Source organism: Microtus oregoni, unplaced genomic scaffold, assembly GCF_018167655.1.
Source record: "Microtus oregoni isolate MIOR12 unplaced genomic scaffold, Mior012 000020F_ref0000438, whole genome shotgun sequence".
Classification (NCBI taxonomy): domain Eukaryota; kingdom Metazoa; phylum Chordata; class Mammalia; order Rodentia; family Cricetidae; genus Microtus; species Microtus oregoni.
This window is the reverse complement of record NW_024543079.1, coordinates 32,232,658-32,251,692: the sequence shown is the minus strand read 5'-3', so window position 1 is coordinate 32,251,692 and position 19,035 is coordinate 32,232,658. Positions and strand designations below refer to the sequence as shown.

General features: G+C 41.4%; 1 protein-coding gene across 2 annotated transcripts in view; it reads left to right on the top strand.

Annotated features, from left to right (window-relative positions):
• Nucleotides 1-19,035, top strand: part of Plcb1 (phospholipase C beta 1) — a 676,602-nt gene that overhangs the window by 532,878 nt on the left and 124,689 nt on the right. For both annotated transcript variants that reach the window (XM_041670151.1, XM_041670152.1), the window contains exons 15-23: nt 3,221-3,288; nt 5,352-5,448; nt 7,432-7,516; nt 9,503-9,627; nt 11,834-11,988; nt 14,827-14,991; nt 15,489-15,588; nt 17,287-17,391; nt 18,373-18,482. In XM_041670151.1, coding sequence (XP_041526085.1) covers nt 3,221-3,288; nt 5,352-5,448; nt 7,432-7,516; nt 9,503-9,627; nt 11,834-11,988; nt 14,827-14,991; nt 15,489-15,588; nt 17,287-17,391; nt 18,373-18,482 — 1,010 coding nt within the window. The remainder of the gene's footprint in view (nt 1-3,220; nt 3,289-5,351; nt 5,449-7,431; nt 7,517-9,502; nt 9,628-11,833; nt 11,989-14,826; nt 14,992-15,488; nt 15,589-17,286; nt 17,392-18,372; nt 18,483-19,035) is intronic.

Here is a 19,035-nt window from a genome sequence, read left to right as displayed (position 1 = left end):
CCCGTGGTTCACGAATGTGTTTTGTCAAATATCATGACACAATTCTGACTCATTTTTGAAAAATAACTTCCGTTCTCAATGAGAACGCATCTGAAGTGTGAAATGATTATCATTGGAGGCCACTTCTTCCCACCCTGTCCCCATGTGCCTTCCTTTGCACGTAGTCGCTCCGTGGGTTTTGTGCCATCTGCCTTTATCTAATTCCAGTTCTCCCTCCCATTAACTGGATGCTTAACTCTAATAGTGATTTCTACAGGCAGTGAGCGTGATTGCTTAATAGAGAAACACAGCAGCAATCTGCTACCAATTCTCTAGGTTTCCTAAGCCAGCCAGGAGTCTGTTGTGCAATCAGTATTTATTGCTATGCAAATTTTTGGAGGTTTTAGTATGTAGGTAGGCCCCTGAATAAAGAGTCCTGATAATTTACCATTGATTTTGTGGATGCTCCCAGTACCAGAAACTGAAGCAACCAAAAAACCATGGCATGGATCTTATTTCAAAGTGGATTTAATCTGTTGTCTCGATTCCTCTTCTGGGAGCTAATTCTTTAGCCAGAAAAGACTTTCCAGAAAGAATGAGGATCAAGTAAGATACTGCTTGGGGTGTTGTTTTCGCTGCTTTTTAAACTGGTATTATTTTTATATTTCAAATAGATTTTTCTAGGGCCCTTTCAACGTCTTATGAGAAAAGCCCCTGAGTATGTGTGGACTCTGCTGATGTGACATATAAATACACATCTGTTCGGGCTTTCTTTCTTAAACTTGCAAAGGAAAAGCTGGGTCTTTATTTCACTGTAGAGGAAGATAAAGTCTTTCTTCCTCACAGAATCCAATCTATGACCCGACGGGGTATCTAGAATGGTGATTGGACAATTCTTATGTTTCATGAAACATTTTGTAGAAGGTTCTGGCAATCCTGTTTTCAGATTGCTTGATTAAAAGGATCGCCGGGCGGTGGTGGCGCACGCCTTTAATCCCAGCACTCGGGAGGCAGAGGCAGGCGGATCTCTGTGAGTTCGAGACCAGCCTGGTCTACAGAGCTAGTTCCAGGACAGGCTCCAAAACCACAGAGAAACCCTGTCTCGAAAAACAAAAACAAAAACAAAAAAAAAAAAAGGATCATTTTAATTGTGATTAAAAATAATACATAAAAGAACTTCAGGACGTATATAAAATATCAAGAAGCAGCCTCCTAAAAAGTGTATCTGTAATATAACAGGATGTATCTCTTCACCAAAGATGAGGAATTCACATTATTTTTCCATCAGCATCATCAAGGACCTAATGTGGCTCTTTGTAACAGAGCGGTTTTTACTGGCACAAAAGTCTTCCCCCTCTACGGATGTTTCCCCATTCCCATCCAGTAACTGAGCTTGGTCACTCACATGAAAACACTTAGGAGCGTCTTGGAAGGCAGGACTATGGGCACCATGTCAACTCCACTGATTGAAGTGTGTGGCCAACTTACCAGAAGGCTCCCAGGAGCTGCTGGCTGCCTCTGTGATGAGCTCATACCGCCATCTATTGGGATGTTCGTGCTATTGCAGTGGGAGAAACTGAACGGGGTGAGGGGGCCTGCCTACTGACTGTACCTTGGTTACTTTTTCCGTGTAAGTATTTTTACAATCTCCATTGTGTTTGAATGAAGCCTAGAACTATAGAAGAATTTAATACTTAATATACTAATGTAGGTATTTTACCTGGAAAATATCCAACCAATTGAACGACAGCATAGTGGCTAATGGTAAATACGATGATGAACCAGGTCAGACTGGATTTTCAAGCATAGGGATGTTAAAGTATTAGGTCGTTTTCAGTTTTTATTGATTTTCATTGCTTTTATTCCTTTTTACATTAGATTCTTTTATCAACCCCTTTTAAAAGGAATGTCATTGTTAAAAGTATCTTTGTTAGTTCTTTGAGGATTTCATGCAATACGTTTTGATGATATTCACCCCCAGCTCTTCCAAGATCTACTCCCCTTTCCCAACCTTTGCAACTTTGTATACTTTTTTTTTTTTAGTTTTAAATTCTTTAACACTAATTTCAATTCTTTTATACTAATTTGGGCGGCCTGCATACCCTTAGATGTGCAGCCTTCCCCTCAAACATGATCAACTTAGGGGCCAACCTCTCCCTCTTCCAGAAGCTATTAGTTGCCAGCAGTTTCTCCTCTAAAGGTGAGACTTCACACCCCCCCCCCCCCACCTCCCCTCTCCTCTCTCCTCGGTCAGGATTTGGTCTGTGCGTACTGTCACGTCCACTGTGAGTTCCCAAGACACTTCTTCCTTGTACTTATCCTGTCTCTGGCTCTTGCACTCTTCGAGCTGAAGGATGCCATCATTTTGATGACGTATGCACTTTCCTGTCGTTATTTGTGCTGCCTTTTTCCCCACAGTTCCTGATCTCGCTCATAAACGTCTTTCATTTCTGGGAGGGCCTTTCTTTGGAGAAGGTTGGTCACTGAGCTGCGTGCTGACCAGGGTTGCATCAAACAGGCCTGACTTAGGAGAGGACAGAAAAAGGAAAGCAGGGTTTGTCCCTGTTAGAGCCACATCCTGTTAGAGCAGGTTTAACATCCCTGCGGGAGAACATGCACATTACAATAGCATGCACAGAAATAAAATTATATTCAGTCATATATGTTTACAGTTCAGCGGTACCAGGATCTATCGCCGATGCATGAGCCAGCTTGTTTTAGCCCATTCCCTATGGTGGGATGCCATGCTCGGTCTGAATGCGGGGGGGGAGGGGCTTGGTCCTGCCTCAACTTAAAGTGTCTGACTTTGGTGACTCCCCATGGGAGGCCTTACCTTTTGGGAGGAGTAGATGGTGTGTGTGTGGGGGGGGGGAATCTGGAGGGGAGGCAAGAAGGGGCAGGAGGAGAGGTAGGAGGGAGAACTGTGGTTGGAATATAAAATGAAAGTTTTTAAAAAAAATTAAAAATTGAAAAAAACAAATGGAAGAGGAAACTATACGATGGGCATTTTTTAAATTGAACTTGAAAATTGCAATGTTATCACAAATCAAATTTGTCAAAATGTCAGTTTAATTCTGTTACTAAGAGAACATAAATCCTTGTTGGGGAGCATGGGCAAATGACTTTAAAAGAAGCCAACTGTCAGCTTTCCAGGGTGCTCCTGACCTAGTCGGTAGCGTGCTTTTGCAAATTCTTCAAACTTTCGAATTCTGAAATCATGTCTATGATTAAAATTTGACAGGGGAAGCAGATACGGAGAGCGATGATGACGACGACGATGATGACTGTAAAAAGTCTTCCATGGATGAGGTGAGTTCGCTCTAGAGCTCTGGTCCCCGGGTAGCCATCTTATGGCTCTCTTATGATCCCCTTCTGCCATCTAGTGGCAAAAAGAGTAAGCACAGGACATTTGGTCACCAGCTTCAGGTTTTTTTGAGGCAATTCCGTGATTTGTGGAGTGGTCTGAAAGTGCAGAGAAAATGCAGGTTTGCAGGAATGTTCGGAATGCGACAGGGAGTCCGTGTTTCGGCTTTGCATCAGATCCTCCTGTCTCACCCAGCCTCTAAAATGCTGGGATCATGGGTGTGTATCACTACACATGGATCAATACGCTATTCTTCCTTGGCATTCTTTTCCTTATAATGACATGCTTTGATGTGGTCTGAATTTTTATATATTTTGTTTGTTTGTCTTTGAATGAGTCCCACTGTGTATTCTAGGATATCCTCCAAAGCCTGGGCTCAAGCCCATGTCTGCCTCCACGTAGCTAAGGAAACACACAGGAGCCATGGTGTCCAGCCTAGTTTGAAATGTGCTTCGTTACGTCCCTGCTAAATTTCATCTTGACTTCCAAAAGGAAGCTGCAGTACTAACGAGGATGCTGCTTGCGCTTGAGAGTGGCTTCAGGGTCCACTTGGATCATTTGGTCTGTTTTCAAATGGCTGTTTCCCAGCTGGCAATTAACCAGGGGATTTCTGCCCGCTATTTTCACAAAGAACCCTCATCTCTTTGTGTTTTCTCTGCTAAAATAAAAGATGTGAAAATGTTGGACCTGTCTGGAGAGGCCTGTCTTGTGCAAGTAATAATAAGGATTTTCTTCACTGAAACGTGTATTAAAGAATATGTTATTGAAGATAGCATCTAAAATAACCTAAGATCTTACCATTTTCCAGGCACGGTTCAAGCTCACATCCTTTATTTGTTGAAACAGGATTTCTCTGTGTAGCCCTGGCTGTCCTGCAACTCACTCTGTAGACCAGGCTGGCCTCAAACTCAGAGACTTGCCTGCCTCTGCCTCCTGAGTGCTGGGATTAAAGGCAAGCACCACCACACCCGGCTTTTTAACTTGCTTTTAATAATTATAAAACCGTACTGCTTCTTTTTATTTTGCAGATGAGTAGCACATTAGCTTCTGACTTGTGGCCTTTGGATTTAATATCAGATGGCCTTGCTCTAGGACCTAAGCAGCTCTCCTGTTGCCAGACGGCAAACTTGGTCACAGAGGAGCCCATGAGGGAGGGGAGTGCTTATAAAGGAATATAGAAATTATTTGCATAGTCCCCACTTACCTCCATAAGGCAACCTTTGGTTAATTTTTTTCCATTAATATGTTCTTTACCTACATGGAAGTTGTTGTTACTGTCAAGAGAGTTCTTGATTTCCTCACTGTAGACTTCATCCATGCTCTCTGTTGTAGAGATCAACAGTTCCTGTGGGCATCACTGCATGAATGCAGATTTTCAGTCCCGATGCCTGAGGGGAGGCTAAGAACCTGCACATATATATATATATATATATATATATATATATATATATATATATATATATGATGGTACTGAGGCTGTTGGCTCCAGACCACCCTGCCAGCTCTCCCATTCATAAAATAGCCATACACCGAGCATACAGAATCTGAAAATATAGAATCTAAAATGTCTAAACCCCCAAAACTTTGGAAAGCTGACCTGAAACCACACATTGGAAGATTGTATACCGTGAAATTTTTATAGCATGTTTAAAGCCGTCATGTGCTGGTTTTTATACTCAGCATTGAAAGAATGGGTTGTGGGTAGAACATGCGTTTGAGTTTTAAATGAGAATTTGTTTTGTTGGACTTAGGACTCATCCATAAAATATCCGTGATGTGTAAACAAATACTCCAGATCCAAACTCTAAACACACGTGCCACCAAGTATTTGTGATGAGGACCCGGCCTGCCTTTCGTTCCTCTCCTGCGGTGGATCGACCTGCAGCAGTTCTTTTCAGAACAGAAGGACTTTCTGCTCCCTGGTGGCACGTGACCACTTTCCTGAGAAGCTAGCCCTGGGTAGTATAATGCTGTCTCTGAATTTTTTTTTTTTTTGTTCTGCTTCTAGGGGACTGCCGGCAGCGAGGCCATGGCCACAGAAGAGATGTCTAACCTCGTGAACTATATTCAACCTGTCAAGTTTGAGTCCTTTGAAATTTCAAAAAGTAAGCTTTTCTGCAGGAGAAATCCCTACTGTCGCCTAGCTAAGGGGCACTCAGAACTGGAAAGACGTGTTCTATTCTGGACATCTTGAATATTTCCATGGAATGTACTGTCTTGGCATCATTGCAGAAATAGAACTCCTTTTAACACTTCGTAATTATGTTTGCTATATCCGAAAACCATAGGATACCGTTTCATGATGCTTCTCCACATACTTAAGGGTTCCCTGAAAGATATCAAGACAGTGTCCAAGTGGTGGAGAATTTCACATTTCATTTGTTTTGCTACGACCCCTGTGGGGCCCCTAGTAATATAGTGACTGTGCTGAGCATCTGTTCAGCTTGGTGACACAAACTAGAACCAACCCACCCAGGTTCCATTGCTCTAGCTCATTTCAAGTCCAGAGGAGACTATGTCATTCCCTGGGCATCACTTTTTCTTTGCTCCTCACCCAACTATACACTCATAGTAAATACAAAAGCCATCTTTCCATTACCTGGTGGGGGAAACCCTTTTGTGGAAGTGTCCCTTATACTAACATAAGGTGCAAGTTAAGATCAGAGAAGAGGATCCTTGGGGACTTCCCAGTTGCTTAACTGAAACTTTGCTTAAATGCAATAGCCTCATTAAGAAAAAAAATGTAGATATAGCCAACTTCAAGCTTCTGTGTGGCATGAGCATTTCTGTTTGTGACCTTCTGCTCTGAGTCTCAACTTAATGGCACTTGGTGCATTGATGAGCCTAAGGAATTTATACTTCATTACAGCTCATATATAAAGAATTCAGCATTTTCTGGTGCCGTAATTACTGATTCTTTTTACCTGAAATTGTTCAGTGTAAAGCAACCTAAAGCCATGGGGTTTCCTGCCCTTTGGCTTCACTTTCTGTGTCTCCATAGCAAAGCTCCTAGGGGTGCTGCAAGGTGGAGGAGCAGGAAGTGGACATTCTCTGGGGCCCAATGATGCCCGTGGACGTTCGAACACCTCCTCCTTGTGATTCTGTCATGTGATCATGCCAGACCTCTCATTGGTTGTATTTTGCCCATCGTGAAGACTTCATTTTAATTAACAGCTGTGCTTAAAATAATTAGTTGCATGAAAGTAAATTAATGATGAACCAAGATAAAGGAAATGGGGTTCCCTGAGAGCAAATTAGGAAGTAGGAGATGGATTGAGTCTTAGGTGATCGAGAGATAGAATAGGGGCCTCATTTTGAAAGTAAGGGAGCCAAAGAGGGAAAAATTTCCCAAAGATCGCCTGTTTTCTAACCCCAGAGCTGTTTGCCTGCTGTGTATAGCACATTTCTGAGTGTAAAGCGTAGCCGCTGAGCCAAGCTGGGAAGACCAGGAAATTGCCTGAAATCAGACACATGAAAGTGTCTGAGTTAACACTGTTTTGTCCCCTGTCCCCTCTAGAGGCTTGAATTCCACATTCAGCATGTTTTCCTAACGCTCTGATATTCAGGAATATTGAGTTCTTTAACACATTCACCTCTTTGGCTGTTGTAATCTAATAATGGAAATGAGGTCTGCAGATTCAAATGTCTCCCAGGATTCCTGTCCTTTGATACATTCTAATTCTGATGCCACATTAGCTGTGACTTTAAGGGTTTGCAGTGTGGGTCTGAATAGCCTGCAATGTCAGCACCGATATCCCCCCCACATCTTTTGCAGATCCCTCAGGAAGTCTGGAGGGATTTAGAACAAAACCATTTTCCTTATTATACTACTATACACCTGTTACTTAATTCATTCATGCCCTAAAGTTCAGATACATGAAAATATCTCACCCAAAATATGAAGAGGTAACTTGCAAGACTCAACTTTTATTACTGGTAAATACTTCATGGATAGAAGTCTACGTATACACACTGAAAGTTAAATCAGTTACTCTCCAATTTGCTTAACATTTATTTCTTTTATAACACTATCATTTATAATACTGAATTTTATTTCTTGCCCTTTTTGTTGTTGTTGTTGAACTCAGAGAGAAATAAAAGCTTTGAAATGTCTTCCTTCGTGGAAACCAAAGGACTCGAGCAACTTACAAAGTCTCCAGTGGAATTTGTAGAGTATCCTTGATTTGATGAATGACTGCTGAGCTCACCAGTGGAAATCATGGACTGTTTATTCAATAAGGAGAAAGATGCACAGAATGGGTCTCCATCTGTAGCCCAAGTCCCAAGTGTAGTGTGCAATGTGGGTAGCCTGGTCTATAGAGAAACCAACTAAGCTTAGGTTAGTGGAGGCTCTGGCGGCAAGGCTGCCTCAAACCATCAACCTCTAAGTTCCCTGGCAATTTGCTTAATTCTGATTTTCCTCATCTTCAAACAGAAGTAATGCTACTAGCTTTGTGATTGGCTGTTTGATGGGTACAATATATGTAACACAAGTGTATATACTTTATGTACTAGTCGACATATGTTCTCCAGATTTATATATATATGAATCTATAGATCAATGGTATGTGCACATAGCTATAAATCTGGCTTAGCACCTCACACACATGGTGTATGTTCAATTGAAAAGTAGTGGGAAGAATGACCAAAAGGATATGAATGTACATGTATGTCAATGGTGATTTCTAGTCTTATGTTATTCCCCATGGATCAAAAATCAAAGAGGCCTTCAGGTTATTTTTTCATAAGTCAATGCGACTATCCTAAAGAGTTAAAATTTGTGAAGCAATTTCTAGAATAAAATTCATCTTTAGACCTCATCAGTGGGACTAAAAATATGGCTCAGTCACACATGAGGACCCATGTGTATAGAAAGTTGGATATGGAGCAATGTACCGATAATTACAGTGAGGTAGGTACAGAAGGATGGTTCTGGCTTGCTGGGCAACCAGTCTAGCCTGCTTGTGCTAACTGTATGCCTGTGAGAGACCCTGGATCATAAAACCAAGAGAGATAGCTCCTGACAGGTAACATCCAAGATTGGCCTCTGCTATAACCTTGTAAACACATTCACACATGCTTACATTTGCATACACACACCACACACATGTGCACACACACAACTCAAAAGCTTTGTTAATAGAGGGTAAGCATGAAAGCATGTGCATATAATTTCAGCACTCAGAAGGCTGAGGCAGGAGGATTACCAGTACCAGGATACCCTAAGCTATGACACTTTTCAAACACACACACACACACACACACACACACACACACACACACACACAGAGAGAGAGAGAGAGAGAGAACAGTGAGAGAAGAGGGAACACATGTGAACTCTATAATTAAAGTCACATACAATCGTTGTCATCAGTATTGAGTACTAGCTTTGTGATATTCTTTTCTAAAATAAGTTATCCCATTTAATTCTCAAAGGAATCCTATGATGGAGGAATTGTATTATATTGATGAGGACACCGAGAACAAAAGATGAATTAACTTATCCAAGATCATATAGTGTACAAGTTCCAGACTCTAGTCTGTCTTGCCTGCCTTAGATCTTAACTAACCTCTGCCGGAAGTGGTGGTAGGAGCCAGTCTGTCACGTCACAAAGACAGAGCAGTGCTAAGTTGTTGCAATGTTCTTAGGATGGAAACTGAATGAAAATCTGAAACAAGATCAGAAATTCCTGCGCTATATTTACTCTCTTTATTAATCTTAAAAAACTACTGTGGTCTTGGCAAATAGCATTCCCAGAGAATGTTAAGAAAATGAGGACAGAGCATTTCAGAAACAGTTTTATGGTTCATACTTTCTGCTTCTCCCATACTCTATACCGTCCTCCCCTTGTGACTTATATTCCAGCCTCTTGTAGTGCGCTTCTTCTTCACGACTGTGGTTAATGCTTCCTAATTGCATAGACTTCGACTCAGTTGCACTTTCTGTCCCAGTACTCAGCACCCACAAGTTTCCCAATAGTAATACTTTGTTTCTAAGAACACGTTTGTTCTATAAACTCATTCTGTGCCTATTTTGCCTACCAATGCAATGTGATCATTAATATTTACTCCGTTCCCCCAGTAAGAGAGTAGGCTCACAGTCAATAGAGTAGACTGATAGTTTTGAAATTGTATCCACTACTTAACATGATGGTCCAGATACAACAAGATGCAACTTAGCAGGATCTATCCCAAAGGAACACGCGTGGACTCCTCCAACTACATGCCCCAGCTCTTCTGGAATGCTGGCTGCCAGATGGTGGCACTCAACTTCCAGACCGTGGGTGAGTAACAGCAGCTCACTTCCGTTGCTGCAAAGTCACATTTCCAAGTGTTCAGAAGCCATTACCGTGGGAACTTAGGAGTGAGGGTGGTGCACATTTGATTGGATAACTAAATTCCAATGAAGGAAAATCAAAGCAAAGGAAGAGCACTAAATTTTGAAAATTGAGATGTCTTTAATAATTTTTGAAAGGGGTTTTATATCTGGATTTCATGCTGTTTTTTCAAGCATTTTAAAAAGTGGTATAAAATTATTTTAGAAAAACTAGAAATTCGAAAGCATAAAGAAAAAAAAAGGAAATCCTGGGTTGGGAGAATGCTCAGTGGGTAAAGCCCTTACCTCGCAGCATAGGGACCTGGGGTCCTTTAGAGCCGCATAAAAAAGCTTGATGTGTTGATAAGCGCTTGTCATGTCTGCTCTGGAGAGGCAGAGACACAGACCCTCGGGTTTGCTGGCAACCAGACTGGCCTTTTCAGGTCCCACTGGAAGAGCCTGTTTCTAAAACACAGGTGACCAGTTCGTAAGGAGCACCTGAGGTTGTGCTCTCTCCTCTACACCTGTGTACACGTGGTAGTTGTTCCCTCCAGTCACACGTGCACTGATACATAAACCTGCACACACACACATAAAGATGTACCTGCACACACGTCCATGTGATGTGTACACACACACACACGAAACAGAAATAAAAGAAATCTTCCAGAAATGCTGCCATTAAGAGGTTCACACCTTGCTCGGTAGTGTGTGTGTGTGTGTGTGTGTGTGCGCTGTGTGTATCTGTCTATCTGTCTGTCATCTGTCTGCCTTTGTGTGGGCACCCACATGGAGGTCAGAGGACAACTTTTATGAGACAGTTCTCTCCTCTCATGTGAGTCCTGGGAATCAAATTCAGATTGTCTGGCTCTATGGCAATTGATTTTCTTTGCCAAGCCATTTTACTCATCTTAATATTAGTTCTGTTGAATAATGCAATTTCTTGAGTAATATTAACTGTTTCCAGTAGGAGAGGTCTATTGTTTCCTTTTGAGTTGCCTTGTCCAATTTTAGTGTTGTAATTATAATAGTTTGATAAAGCAATAAAGAAATTTTTGTTTTTTTCCCCTTGCTCTAAAACATCATGCATAGAACTCTGAAACAACCCTCTTATTACCTCCTTGTTGCCCCTAATAGTACAAATATATCACTTCATGGATGATATGGAACATCTAGTTATTTCCTAGGTGCCTTGGAGATTTAAAATCTTTCTACTTTTTATTTATTATATAAATATATGTACGTATACTCTATACATATATGTATACATGCACACTATATGCACACTATATATACTATGAATCAAATCCACAGATTTTATTTGATCCTGGATTTGGCACTTGCTAGGTAAATACTTCACCACTATGCTCTTAGACCCTAAAATGTGTTTTGTTTTGTTCTGTTTTAACCCCAGCAATTATAGTAAATGTACTGACTGTGGAAACTTTGACCAGTAACCTAGGTCCTTTGGAAAAGAGTCTGTGAACAATTCATATTGGCTGTAATTAATCACAGAAATGCACATTTAAATGCCTTCTTGTAAACTGATAAACAAATAATTAGAGCATCCCTTGAAATGGATTACATATAAATCAGTCCTCAAACATCCTCTAAAATGGTTTGCCTGAGTGTAAGTGAGTTTAAATTTTCTGGAGAGGGCATTTTAATAAGACTTACCAAAACAAAAACAGCATTTTCTAATGTGCCTACCTTTTGACTCCCAAAATTCCCCTTGCTCATAGCAAACCCACTTTTAAATTTTCAAAACTTTCATTATGATGTTCACTGAAAGACATATGTAAAATGCTAAAAATTTACTAGAAACAAATATATCTAAAGAAGAGACTGGATAAAACCATCAACTCAAATATATGTATTCACAGGAATTTTAGACAGTTGTTAAAATTAAGGCCGAAAAATACTTGCTAAAATGGGTGTAACATTTGTAAAAATGTGTTTAAAATGAAAAAGGTTAACACTATAAGCCAGCCTGCAGGCATGGGGATTACAGCTCATTTTTTTTTAAAAATTTGTGTCTCTAAATTTTTATGGTGTGTAATTATTTCCTTGTAAAGGTGTGAACAGTTGGGGAAGTGGACTGTAATCTTATATAGTCTTACTCTGCAATTTCCAAACATAGATGCACTCACCCTGAGCTGCTTTTTTTTAATTAGACCTAGCTATGCAGATCAACATGGGCATGTATGAGTACAATGGGAAGAGCGGCTACAGGCTAAAGCCAGAGTTCATGAGGAGGCCGGACAAGCATTTTGATCCATTTACTGAAGGAATCGTAGATGGGATAGTGGCCAACACTCTATCCGTTAAGGTATGTACACTCCCATCCTAACCATCCCCAACCCCCACCCCTACCCTGGATATGCAGGTCACAAACCTGTCCCTGAGAAGAGACTTAAAGATCATATATATTGCATAAAGAAATATCTTTGTCATCAAAAACTTAGGAGTTAGGAAGGATCCTTCATACATTTTCTTTTCCTTTTAAGGATAAAATACTCATTAGCGATTTCCCCAGACTAAAAAGAAATAAAGGAGCTGAGTCTCATTCTTAGGATGAGAATAGATGGAGCTAAAGAAATAGATGAGCAGAGCCTTCCCATTGGCCATCCCCAGTCATCTCTTTGGAGGCAAACACCACATTGGAAAATGCACAGGGAAGCCCGGCACCCATACAGAGACCTTCCCATCTTCCCTCCCCTCGTTCTCACCAATTCTAATTATTAAATATTGGGCAAAAGCTTCCATGTTACCACAGCATATTTTTTAATCTACCCAAATATTCAGGGATGTAAAACTCATTTTAATAATCTAAAGGATTGCTTTATTAACTATGCATTTTATCCTAAAAATGAATTCCAGTTCCTTTTATTCAGTTTTTTAAATAGATGTGACCACAGATTTTTAGCTGTCAAGAAGTATTTTAATACCATAAGAGGGCTCTATTCTTATAAAGAGCTTCCCCCATGGACTCTGAAAGTGTGTCGCTGTTGAAACTAGAATGTTATAAAACCCCCAAGTTTTCTTTTTAAAGTCTCATTCATTTGTGTTTTCATGAATAATTGTGTGGATAATGAACATTCAAAACTCAGCATAAATGCATTTTTCAGACTGACCTTAAAAAAGCCAAGTGAAACACTTGTCACACAGCCCTTTGGGAGTTTAATTTCTAACCCAAACACCACCAGCCCCCTCGCGCATGCTTTGTACCGCTAGTGATGAAACACCAGGGCCTTGGACCTACTAAGCGAGTGCTCTGCCTCTGATCTCCCTCCCAAGCCCTTGGTTTTCTGAGACAGCATCACTATGTAGCTCAGGCTTGCCTTGAGTTCTCTGTTCCCCCAACTCAACCTAATGCTGGGATGACAGGCCTCTGCCTCCATACCTGACATTGCTCCAGCCCTTGGTTCTCCCCAGAGTGAGCCACTTTATGCTAAAGTCTCAAAAATGTTTTATAATTTTGTCTTTTGAAGTTATTTCAAACCATGGATTATAGAGTGAACTAGGCAAAAATGACGCTGCATAAATGTATTTCTTGTAAGAAATGGATTTTAGCAAATGAGGTTTAATTCCTGTCAAGAATGGGTAAGACACCACAAGCAGCACATATTGATGGAAGACTGTGTTTTAGCATTTCTGTTACTTGTCCTAGCTGAGGCAAACTGGTAGTAGTTTGACTTGTTTAGCTCCACCTCATTCTCATGTGTCTTTTGGTTTATTGATTTTTGTCCTAAAAATTCTACTCTGACAGTGGAAACAGTTCTAAAACCATGACAGAGATACGGGGAAGATGGAATGAATGGGAAAATATTTGAGAGCCCCACCAAAAATTTACCCTTTAGCTTCCATCCAAAATGCAGGTCACTGAGTAGAGTCCCACCTGCCTCTGTTGTCATTGCCAAACCTGGATGGGGATCCCATTGGTCCTATCATAGCTCTATGTGGGTCTTCTGGCAGAGACTTCCACAGCCCAGACCAGATAACACCGTGATCTGCCATTCCATCTGACTGACAAGAACCCTGAGACTTAGGGTCAGGGCTACTTTAGGACCCTGATTTTCACCAAACAACATCAGCACCCAAACTTCTTAGCATCTGAATCCTTAATGGGATTCATGTCACTTGAAAGTTTCAAATATGTTATACAAAGCCTGCTGGCAAGTAGAACCCAAGTTCAAAAAGCAGTGGTTGATGCCAAGTGTGTGTCCACCAAGCTTATCCTTGCCTTTGCTCTTGCTGAGCTTGTCGTCTGTACAATTGTGAGCCTACTTTGCCTAGCTATTCAATATTGTGTAATTGAATGAGATTTTAAGACTTACGTATTCAGAAAACATCTCCCACATGTTCCTCTCTGTGTAGCCCAAGTTGCCAACATCCAACGGATCTACTACCTGCCATAGTGGTGAATGGAAGCAAATAGAATGTTCCTGTCCTTCCAGAAAGGGCAGAAGGAGCAGGGAGTGATGGAGCAAACCTGGGGATCCAGGTTGTGTTTGGAACAAAGTCATCAGCTACTCAGCAGCTTTCTGAGGTTACCCACAACAGGGGCAGGGTTTCCAAGATGGTGACTAGGCTAGAAATCTGGCACAATGGTGACATGAACATAAGCATCAGGAGCTGAGCAATGCCAAAGACTCTGCTGATGTGGTCCGAAATCCTGAAGAGTCAGGGAGCCAATAACCTGGAAAGCTCTCTGAATTAGTTCTGGGTTAATGTATTCATTAATCTTTATGACAGGTGATGGGTCCCTCAGATGTTGACCACTTGAATATAGATAGAGGAAGCCTTAGGAAATGTTATGTGAATATGTAGTCTTAAATCTTGTATAGCTACAGGACACTGATTAATTCTGTATCTAGACAAAGGAGGCCCACAATTCTACAGGTGGTTATCTGGGTGAGGACAGAGGTCATGATAACTTGGTGACATCCAAGGATGCTTGTTCATTCATTGTTCCCAATGACTCCATCTGATTGGCTCCCAACCTCCCCTTCTCCATCTCCTTTGTCTACTTGTTAAGTGGGAGAGGAATGGTGGTTTTACCCTTGCTTTTATTTCATTTTGCATAGGATTTCACACTTGTAGGCTCCTTCAAGCTGTCTCCTAACTCTTTGTTACTCATTTGTCAAGACTTTCTGCTCTTTTCTAGATTATTTCAGGCCAGTTTCTTTCTGATAAGAAGGTTGGGACTTATGTGGAGGTGGATATGTTTGGTTTGCCAGTGGACACAAGGAGAAAGGCTTTTAAAACCAAGACATCCCAGGGAAATGCTGTGAATCCTGTCTGGGAGGAAGAACCCATTGTGTTTAAAAAGGTGGGTGTCTGCTGCAAGAGGCAGGTGGTTTCTGGGTGTCTTAAACAAGCAATTATTTGGCTTTGTGTAGGCAGAGACTGTTTGTTCCTTTGTTTCCTGGCCACCGAGACCCGAATAATAACACAGAAACTATATTAATTAGAACACTGTTTGACCAATAGCTTAGGCATAATTTTAGCTAAATATTACATCTTAAATTAACCCTTAATTCTTGTCTGTGTTAGCCACATGGCTTGGTACCTTTTATCAGTGAGGCATTCTCATCTTGCTTCCTCTGTGTCTGGGTGACGACTGAAGACTGAGCCTTTCCTCTTCCCAGAATTCTCCTATTCTGGTCATGGCTTTCCTTACCTCACAAAGAGGCAGTTTAACTTTTTACTGAGATTAGATGAGTCGATACCTGGTTTGGGAAAGGCAGAGTCAGGTTCTTCAATACTTTTGTAGTTCTTTCTGCGATTTGCTTACTCTTATAACCACCCTCATTCATGTCCCCACAGGTAGTTCTGCCTTCTCTGGCCTGTTTGAGGATAGCAGCATATGAAGAAGGAGGTAAATTTATTGGCCATCGGATCTTGCCTGTGCAGGCTATTCGGCCAGGTATGTGGTGAGAGACTTTGTCATTAAAGAATGACTTAGGATCTGTTGCTCTGTGGTTGGTTTTTTGTTTTACTCTTTGGGGGCCTGCCACTCAGTTCCCAAATAAATACCTGGAGATTTATTCTTACTTATCAATGCCTAGTCTTAGGTTGACTTGATTCTAGCCAGCTTTTCTAACTTACATTTTCCTGTTCCACATTTTGCCTCTGTACTTTTTTACTTTATCTTTCTTTACTCTCTGTATCTTTATTTCTTTCTTACTCTGTGGCTGGCTGTGTGGCTGGGTCGCTGGCCCCTAGCATCCTCTTTTCCTCCTTATTCTCACTCCTCACTCTCTTCCCTAGATTTCTCCTCCTATTTATTCTCTCTGCCTGGCAGCCCTGCCTATTTCTCTCTCCTGCCTAGTTATCGGTAGTTCAGCTCTTTATTAGACCGTCAGGTGTTTCAGGTAGGCAGAGTAGCACAGCTTTACAGAGTTAAGCAAATGCATACTAAAAGATTGCAACACATCTTTGCATCATTAAACAAACATTCCACAGCATAAGTGAATGTAACACATCTCAAATTGATATTGCTTAAACAGCATTGCTCCTTTGTGATGTTGCTGCATAACAGAGGCTTTGAAATTATTCAAATAAATCTGGTAGTTTTTCATTTTTTCATGGGGTAGTGTTGCAAAAATCAACTTTGGCCACAATTCTTATGCATAACAAGCTGTTTGAAAACTCACTTCCAAATATTTGTATTCCTGATCATGAGTCTTGTGGGTTAGGACTGTATAATAGTGTCTTTTTTATTGCTATAATGAAAATTCCCGAGTTGGGATGCTTTATAAAGCAAAGAAGTTCATTTCGCTCACAGTTTTGGAGGCTACAGGTCAAGATGAGATCATTTTTATCAGTTTTCTTCTGGTAAAGACCTAATAGTGGAGGCTTCTGAGAGGAATTGGGGGGTGAGGATCACCTCACCAGATAGGAAACTAGAGAAATGGGAAGGCCAAGCTCAGTCTGGATGATTGCTCAGCCTCCAACAAGAGAACCTGGGGGTCAAAGCAAAAACAGTCATAGCCTAAGCATTGGTTGGACTAGCCTGTGCTCATGGGAGAAAAAGCTACAGCATAAGGATTGGCTGAGTTAGCCTGAGCTCAGTGGTAAAGTTATACTTCAGGATGCCATTTGAATTTGATTCTGTCCCATGTGTGTTCATTTTGGGGTGCAGGCTGAAGTGGTGGTGGCTTCCAACCTAGGGGCTCTTTTAGAGAACCCACTGGTGTGTTAAAAGTATGTTTTAAAAACCTCTGCATCATGTGCATGTTGACACAATGCTGGTCCCAAAACACTAATGTCCCATGGACAAAGCAGATCTCCAGTCACAAAATCACATCAAGTATGACTTATTGTAGAGGGCACATTTGGACCAGTAATTCGGAGTGGGATACACTATTTGCAGGTAAAAATGTGGTTAGAACAGAAATGATGATGATGATGATGATGATGATGATGATGATGATGATGATGATGATAGTATATAATTAGTGATGCTTTCCAGCCTGTTGAGGAAAGTACTTTCTTATCACTCGGAACGGTGTGATTGACATGAGAAAGAAGTGGACTGTTTTTCCTGCACCACAGGTGGGAATGGATGTCGCTAGCACTGTAAAGCAAACAGGTGACACTCAGTGTCATTGTCACCCTGCAGGCTATCACTATGTCTCCCTGCGGAATGAGAGAAACCAGCCCCTGATGCTGCCAGCTGTCTTTGTCTACATAGAAGTCAAAGACTATGTGCCAGACACATATGCAGGTAAACAGCGCCACCTGGTGGAAGGCTAACTGGGCTAGGGGTATGACACTATGACCTCATAAGCACAGCTTCTTTTGTGCAATATGCTTAGCAGTCGGTTGTTTGAGCTTTTGTGTGTACGTTAAAGATTTCTTGACTGAAATCCTAGTATTCCAATGCTTAGTCTACACAAGGGTAGTCTTATGCCTGTGGAACCAACACTCCCCAGTCCCCACAGGACCAATACTCCCCAACCCATGCTGCCCACTTCTGCTGTTGTTTCTCTATGTCTATATAGTGAATTTGCCTCCAGCGAGTTACAGATCTCTAATTCAGTTTATAGATGTGAGTCCCAAATTCGCAGGCACTAACTTAATCCAAAGTCACATTTTCAAATGTTTTGTTGTTTTTATTTTGTTTTTGTTTTGTATTATCGAGGCTCCTAGGAGTGAGACACTGGCCATTGGTGGAGACTGACAAACTTGGAACACATGTTTCTGGCCCAAGGGTGGGGGCTGTAATTCCCTCTGCCTTGCCACTGCCATGCAGATGAGACCCAAATTGCCAAATCGGTTATTCCTATAGATGGAAGGCAGGCTTTACATGATGTCTCCACTCATGATACATTTTTAACCAAATAAGTGCGGAAGCCATTGCTGGAGTAGACCAACCCTTCAAAAGGAAGCTAGAGAGAGCGCCACGTTGTGGGGATTGTCACTTGAAATGCAAATCATTTGACTCTCAAAACCGAGTGATTCTGATTTCTCCTGAAGTTTCAGAAAAGTCCTGACCCTTGTGTATTTTCAAACTGGGGCATATCTGAGTGGGGAGTTCCAGGGGTAGGTGGAGGAATAAATGATGCTGCATCAGTGAGTGGGTAGGCCGGTGATGAATGAATGCATGAATGGATGGTGGGTTGTGTGTGTGAATAGTTCCTTGGATGGATGACATAAAGTCCACTCCTGCCAAAACCTTGACCTAGAGTGTCTCTTCCCCATTTAGATGTGATCGAAGCTCTGTCAAACCCAATCCGGTATGTCAACCTGATGGAGCAGAGAGCGAAGCAGCTGGCCGCGTTGACACTGGAGGATGAAGAGGAAGTAAAGAAAGAGGTGAGAGAGAAGAGCTCCAATAGTAACGCATGATTTTTAGCTTGTGTTCCACATCTCCTGGCTGGCATGGGCTATGTAACATCGCACCTCAAAGACATGGCACACATGGAATTCAGCCGTAAGTCACAAAATTGTGGATGAGTCAGCAAAATTTCCACATTTCTTTCCCTTTTGGTATTCCTTAGATAACACCTGTGCCTTATCCCGTGGTTGTAGTAAATTGTACACATCTTGCTGCTTTGGGTGTTTCTAGGCGATTCTTTGATGATTTAGCCATCAAATCACTGAAAAGCAATAGTCACTACATCATTTAGTATCTTCTTTTGATTTAATTTAAAATGTATGGTTTTCCAAGTGATTTGTGATTTCTTATACTACACAAAATACTTAGGAAGGGCTGGTGAGAGGCTCGATGGGTAAGGGTACCTGCCACAAAGCCTGATGACCTGTGTTCAATCCCTGAGACACATATATATGGTGGAAGGAGAGAACCAATTGCCACAGATTGAATTCCACGTGGGCATTATGATGTGTGTGCTCACACACATGCCAG